Genomic DNA, 6,757 nt, shown 5'->3' on the forward strand with positions numbered 1-6,757 from the left:
CCCCCTGTATGTAGTGTCGCTATTGTTGTTTTACTGCTGCCTCTTTAATTATTTGTTACTTTTATTTCTTATAAGTATTTTTTTTAAAGCATTGTTGGTTAGGGGCTCGAAAGTAATCATTTCACTGTACGGTCTACACCTGTTGTATTCGGCGCATGTTACTGATACAATTCGATTTGACTTCATGGTAATGCAACATTTATTGGATGCCAACCGCCGTTTTAAACCTCATCGAAGGAAGAAGGGAACTACATATTTACAAGGACCTCATGTGTTACATCTTAATAGGTCCCCCACAGTCTTGTTCGAGAACGCACGCACAGTGGCACATATCGGCAAAAGTAGTTGTTATTTTCGATCACCTTATTGCATTTCCAGGTGTCTGGTGTGACTGCAGTGGAGAGATATGCAAAAACAAATGTCTGGGGGGAATGGTAAAATGTTTATAGCTACGATACTAGAGCTATATCGGACATACTTGCTAACGTTAGATATATATATTTATGTCTAACTTCTTACTGTTTCGTACGGTAACTGGACTCGTTTCAGAACGTCTAAAATATGTTTTGCATGTCCTTTTTCAGTTGTTATTGCAGATGTGCAACATTTCATGCCCGTTCTTTTATTAAATACAGTAAGCAGTTGAAGAAATAAACTTCCTTGAAGTGTTGGCTTGCTAGCTAGCAAACATTCCTTTGCTACTTTGCACAGTCGTTTCACCGCATCTCTAGGCCCATCCAGAAACAATCCTTACTACCTGTCCTCTTTATTGTAGATCCACGCTTTGTTCAACTCCCCTACGTTAATCAAAAGGAAGACTCAATTATTCTAATAAGGGAAAGACCTAGGGGTTGTTTCTGGATGAATGATGTTTCTCACACTCACAACATTCTCGACAATGAATCACATAGAATTGTAAAAATAGTTACACAAGCTAGAGTGTTTTGTGATGTGCAATAATAGGTGCTTATACATTGATTTGTGAAAAACTAAGTCAACTTCTCTTTTTCAGGTCTTCCTCTCCACTCTCTGCGCCTCATGGTCCCACCACTGCGGCTGGTCTCAGCTGCCATCTGGCAGACGGTCCAGCAGAGACACGTGATGGATTATGGGATGCTGGATGAGTTTGTTACCATGGTCACAGAGATGGTTCCAGAGCTTCTGAACCACAGACAGAGGGCCCAACTTATTCTGGGTCTTCGAGCACGGGTGAGGGATGGAACTAGTGTTCATCATTATGTGGGGAACGATGGCATATGATCACATTTAGTCATGTTTATTGTCCCAAATAAGTATCCTAACTGGTTTGCGCTGGTTTCAGCTGGTCCTAGAGTTGTGTCGCTCCAAGCCGATCACAGACCTCCAGACCATTCAGCCACACCTGGACAGGATACAGACCCTCACACCTCTCTGGGGGACACAGGTGAGCTCCTTAGGGCAGAGACTCAGCTAATATCTAAATCAGTCAGTAATACACGATATATACAAAAGTATGTGGACACCCCTTCAAATGAGTGGATTCCGCTATTTCAGCCACACCCGTTACTGACAGGTGTATAAAATTGAGCACACAACCATGCAGTCTTCATTGACAAACATTGTCAGTAGAATGGCCTTACTGAAGAGCTAAGTGACTTTCAACGTGGCACCGTCATAGGATGCCACCTTTCCAACAAGTCAGTTTGTCAAATTTCTGCCCTGCTAGAGCTGCCCCGGTCCACTGTAAGTGCTGTTATTGTGAAGTGGAAACATCTAGGAGCAACGACGTCTTAGCCCCGAAGTGGTAGGCCACACAAGCTCACAGAACGGGACCATCGAGTGCTCAAACTGCCTCTGGAAGCAACGTCAGCACAATAATTGTTCGTCGGGAGCTTCATGAAATGGGTTTCCATGGCCGAGCAGCCGCACCCAAGCCTAAGATCACCATGCGCAATGCCAAGTGTCGGCTGGAGTAGTGTAAAGCTCGCCGCCATTGGACTCTGGAGCAGTGGAAATGCGTTCTTTGGCGTGATGAATCACACTTCACCATCTGGCAGTCTGACAGACTAATCTAGGTTTGGTGGATACCAGAAGAAAGCTACCTGCCGAATGCATAGTGCCAACTGTAAATGTCCACATACTTTTGCTCATGTAGTGTATTTCTTATAAGACAATGATACATTATGGAAAAAATATATGCAGCCTAAATGACAAGCTATCATCTAGATGTCCTGATGAAGGCAACATGTTTATATTCTGTGTTTCAGGCGACGGATGCAGAGGTAGGATTATCTGAATCCAACTTCCTGGGGCTGGTTCAAACCCTTCTAAAAGACCCTGATGAGAGAGAACATTTCTTCCAGGTCAGTCAGTATGAGGGTATGGAATAGCCATGGATCATTTTCACATTACTGTATTTCAACAATTTAAATAATAATATCTTCTGAGAGGTTTTCATAGCTCATATTTCTTTACTCTGTTTTAGGATGTTTTTCCTGTAGAATTTGGTCCCAGTTATGATGCAGCCATTCAGAAACTCATGTGGCAATTTCTTTCGAGACTTGAGAAGCTAGTTCCTGTATCAAACTTCCAACAGGTACTAGTAGAAATAAACTAAACTCGTATAGAGGAGGGGTCTTCAACAGGTCGATCGCAGCCATACTATGAGTAGCTTGCCTAACAATTCTGAAAGTACATGCATTTTTCACGTGTTCCACGGCAAACTGACAAACAAAACTCACGAGTAACAGACACCGCAAGCTCCTAGCAACTATCTAATCAACGCAACATTAACATGATCCCACCCCTTGTTAGCCACTATTGACTTAAAAAGCCAAACCTAACACAATATCTTTATTTCCAGAAATATTGCTTGTGTGTGGTGCACACGTTTGTCTATCACTCTGTGTGTAGCCAGTTGATGTGATAACTGTCTTGTGGGTTGACAGAAATATGCAGCCAAACCTTCTCAATAAAATGTTAACTGCAATGTAGGCTTACCTGGCAGAAGTATATAATTTGTATCTATTATTTGTTATTTGCACACTTTGCCATGAAATGAGCAGCAGCAGTACAGAACCTTCGCACATTCCTCACTTGCCAGATGCGCAATTAAAGGGGAATTACACTTGAAGAACCAAATTTGTTAGTTTTCTTCCAGACCTAAAAATAAATGGTCATCTGATGGGATTAAAGGGGAATTAGCCATTGATATGGACTCAGAACATCACATTTTGTTGTTTTTCTATGAACAATTGTAATTTTGAGAGTGAAAAACAAAAAAATCTAAAACCAGGTTTTTTATTTTAACGGAAAATGTAATTTGAGGATAAAAATTGCAGGTGGAAGTTGTTTATTAACCATTATTTTACCAGGTATATTGACAGAAAACATAGTGTACTACTTTCTCTTGTACACTAAGGACCTGGTGAAGAGTTGCGCAGGAGAAGAGAACATTGTTTCTATTCGAAAGCTAGAACAAAACAAGTAGCTTTTGACATGTTTCATTTTTAAAGGTAACTCTCATGCTAGAAAAGGTTAGAGACCACTGGTATAGAGGAACCATGGACTTGACACTTAGGCATTGTGTGAATTCTACCTATATTCCTTCTAACTCTGTATTCCTCGTTGTGTCAGGCTGCCTTGTTGCTCAGCGATGTTCCCTCTGTTCTGGAGGAATGTGTTGAGTCTGTGTCTCACCCTCAGCAGATGAAAACCCTACTTCAGTACCACAGAGACCTTGGCCCGCTGGACAACCATGGTAGGCATCTCACAGAACCCATAATTTTCATGCTTAATATGATGGATTCGTTTTGACACACCCAATGGCAAATTACTTCTATTGAGCATTACTGGGTTGAGTTTTGGTTCCCTTTTTCCTTCTTTCACAGACCCTCCATCTTCCACCGATGGGGACTGCATTCTCTCAGCTCTCTGTCTTCCTCCTGTGGAACGGGTGGTGATTGCAACAGAGGTGGAGAAAGAAAGAAAAAGTATGGATGTAAAAGAAAGAGAAGAGGGGGTGGATAGCAGGTCAGGGGAATGTGAGAAAAACAAAAGATCCTCTGTTAGTGATGAGGATGATGCAGAGTTTGTGGACCCCGAGACAGGCAAGGTGGAACCAAAGTACGAAACGGTGATGGTTATCGGGGAAGACGGGATGGTGCAGCCTTTTGAAGATTTAAGTGTCGGGAAAAAGAGATCTTTCAAAAAGCGTAAAATAAAGACACACAAAGCCAGTGGAAGTCATGGAGAACAAATGCTTAGCGTAATCAACAGCAAGTCTGTGATCATATCCTCTGTGCTTTACCAGCCCTCAGTGGATCTACAAAGGGTTGACACTACCAACCTGATATTATTGCCTTTTTTACCAGTAAGAAGAAACAGAGGGCTGAAGATGAAGACATTTCTAACACAAGAACAGAAACAAACCGACACAGAATTTTCTGAAAAATATACATTCAAGCAGTGCCAGATTTGTGAGAAGACTTTCAGTCGAAGTGCAGACATGAAGCGGCACCAGAAAATCCACACAGGGGAGCCTATCCAGAACCTAAAACAGAAAGAGTCAAAAGTGTGCTGCATTTGCGGAAGGATGTTCGCAGACATAGAAAAGCTTGACAGGCATAAGCTGGTGCACAACCCTTTGAAATGCACCATGTGTGAAAACAGCTTCAATGGTGTCAGGCCCATCAAGAAACACTATCTGGATGTCCATAAATTCAGCGGGCCATTCCTCTGCACCTACTGTGAGAAAAGCTACACTGAGTTATCAGATCTTGTCAGGCACGAGAGGACTCACACTCTCCCTTACCAGTGTTCCCACTGTCCAAAGAAATGTAAATCATCAACGACTCTTGCCGAACATGAAAGAATACACACAGGAGAGAAATGCCTTTGCTGGGAGTGTGGAAAAGGCTTTATCAACATAACAACGCTGAGAAACCACATGCTAAATGTTCACAGCAAACCCGAAGATAAACACTCCTGCTCCCAGTGTGACAAATCTTACGGGGAGAAGAGGGCATTGGTAAGTCATGTGAAAATCTGTCATGCTGGGGTGCGTTATCCATGCACATACTGCGGTAAGCTGTTTCTTAGCATGTCCTCATTGACAAGGCATGACCTGATTCACACTCAGGAGAGGCCTTTTAAATGCACAGAGTCAGAGTGCGGGAAGGGTTTCAGATCTCCAAAGGAACTGAGGGTACACATGAGATATCATACTGGAGAGCGGCCATATAAGTGCAAAATCTGTGGGAAGGGTTTTACGCAAAATTGTTATATCACTCGACACATGCGAACTCATACGGGGGAGAAGCCGTATCCGTGTTCTGTCTGTGGGAGAAACTTTTCTGACTTAAGGGTACGGAAAAGACACATGATGACTCACACGGGAGAGAAGCCCTACAAATGTTTAAGATGCGAGAAAGCTTTCAGTCGGACAGAACTTTTGAAAGCACATGACAGGAAAGAACACTGAGCAAATTCAAGTCAAGGGATTCTTTTTTTTGTGCTTTGATTGCATTTTTTTGTGTATAGATGTTCTAGTATCTGAAGACAGATGTGTTGCCTCCCACAATGTTCCATTGTCATGTGCTCCCAAGGTCTCGGATTTTTGAGACTATATAGATGTTAGTAATGAAAAATGTTGTCCCTGTGTTCTGAACTTCTAACATAGTGGGGAACAGTTATCCCTGCAATGCTTTTAGGGGCGAGAGTTGGAAATAATGAAAGCTATAAGCACTGATGTAACACATCGAATGGTAGTTTAGTCATTGTGTTTGTTGAGTGAATAAATATATATAAAAATTACTTTTAAAATTACACCCAATAATGTTTATTTTTTAAGTTGGTCCATACAAGACCCCTGGGCCCTGTTCTGATGCATGAGTTTGATGTTTCAAGTGTAAATAAAAAGCCTTGAATTAGTGTGATTTAAATATTTTGTAATAATCATGCTTATAGTAGCTAGCTCATTTGTATATGTATTGTATGTATAATGTGACTAGTGTCTCTGATAGGCTTATTCAGAGGATATAGACGTTGGCTGGAATAGACTCAATAAAATAATTGTGTGCTCTGGTTTCCCTACAATAAAGTAACACAATGCGCAGCTCCTGACAACTTCTCTGTACTGGCTCTTGCTTAGTGGCTACGCTGAGGAACTGGCTACATACATTATGTTATAGCGCAATGGGAACTACACTCTTACAGGACACAGAGGACAGGTACCTTTCGTCACAGACAGAACAATGAGACATATTTCACCGGATGTATAAATGTGAAGCATCCGGTTGGCTTGTCCACTCACTACCAAATATGAGACACATATTTCCCTCAGATTACACAGACCCACAGAAAACAAATCCAATTTTGATAAACTCCCATATCTATTGAGTGAAATACTACAGTGTGCAATCACAGCAGCAAGATGTGTGACCTGTTCACAACAAGAAAAGGGCAACGAGTGAAGAACAAACACCATTGTAAATACAACCCATATTTATGTTTATTTTCCCTTTTTTAACTTGAACTATCGTTACTGTACAGGGCAAGAAAAAGTATGCGAACCGTTTGGAATTACCTGGATTTCTGCATAAATTGGCCATAAACTTTGATCTGATCATCTAAGTCACAATAATAGACAAACACAATGTGCTTAGACTAATAACACACAAATTATTGTATTTTTCTTGTCTATATTGAATACATCATTTAAACATTCACAGTGTAGGTTGGAAAACGTATGTGAGCCCCTAGGCTAATGACTTCTTCA

The 6,757-nt window shown here is 41.4% G+C and overlaps 1 protein-coding gene across 2 annotated transcripts; it reads left to right on the forward strand.

The window, feature by feature from the left end:
- The first annotated feature begins 274 nt into the window (after positions 1 to 274).
- LOC106608911 (TERF1-interacting nuclear factor 2) lies at positions 275 to 6,105 on the forward strand. 2 transcript variants are annotated; one of them, XM_014207123.3, is made up of 7 exons: positions 275 to 434; positions 1,013 to 1,209; positions 1,322 to 1,423; positions 2,247 to 2,342; positions 2,465 to 2,575; positions 3,616 to 3,739; positions 3,870 to 6,105. In XM_014207123.3, the coding sequence occupies exons 1-7, from the start codon at positions 407 to 409 to the stop codon at positions 5,459 to 5,461; spliced, it is 2,250 nt and encodes a 749-aa protein (XP_014062598.3). In that variant the 5' UTR covers positions 275 to 406; the 3' UTR covers positions 5,462 to 6,105. The 2 variants fall into 2 exon arrangements, with proteins under 2 accessions (XP_014062598.3, XP_045579757.1); XM_045723801.2 differs by lacking the exons at positions 3,616 to 3,739; positions 3,870 to 6,105 and having other exon boundaries at positions 2,465 to 2,973.
- Positions 6,106 to 6,757: the final 652 nt, after the last annotated feature.

Source organism: Salmo salar, chromosome 01, assembly GCF_965601325.2.
Source record: "Salmo salar chromosome 01, fSalSal1, whole genome shotgun sequence".
NCBI lineage: Eukaryota > Metazoa > Chordata > Actinopteri > Salmoniformes > Salmonidae > Salmo > Salmo salar.

Excerpts from the sequence above, each read along its gene's own strand:
- LOC106608911 (XM_014207123.3), top strand. The coding sequence starts at position 407 with ATGCAAAAACAAATGTCTGGGGGGAATG. Across the intron at positions 1,424-2,246 it reads CACCTCTCTGGGGGACACAG|GCGACGGATGCAGAGGTAGG; the intron begins GTGAGCTCCTTA and ends TCTGTGTTTCAG. Across the intron at positions 3,740-3,869 it reads TGGCCCGCTGGACAACCATG|ACCCTCCATCTTCCACCGAT; the intron begins GTAGGCATCTCA and ends CTTCTTTCACAG.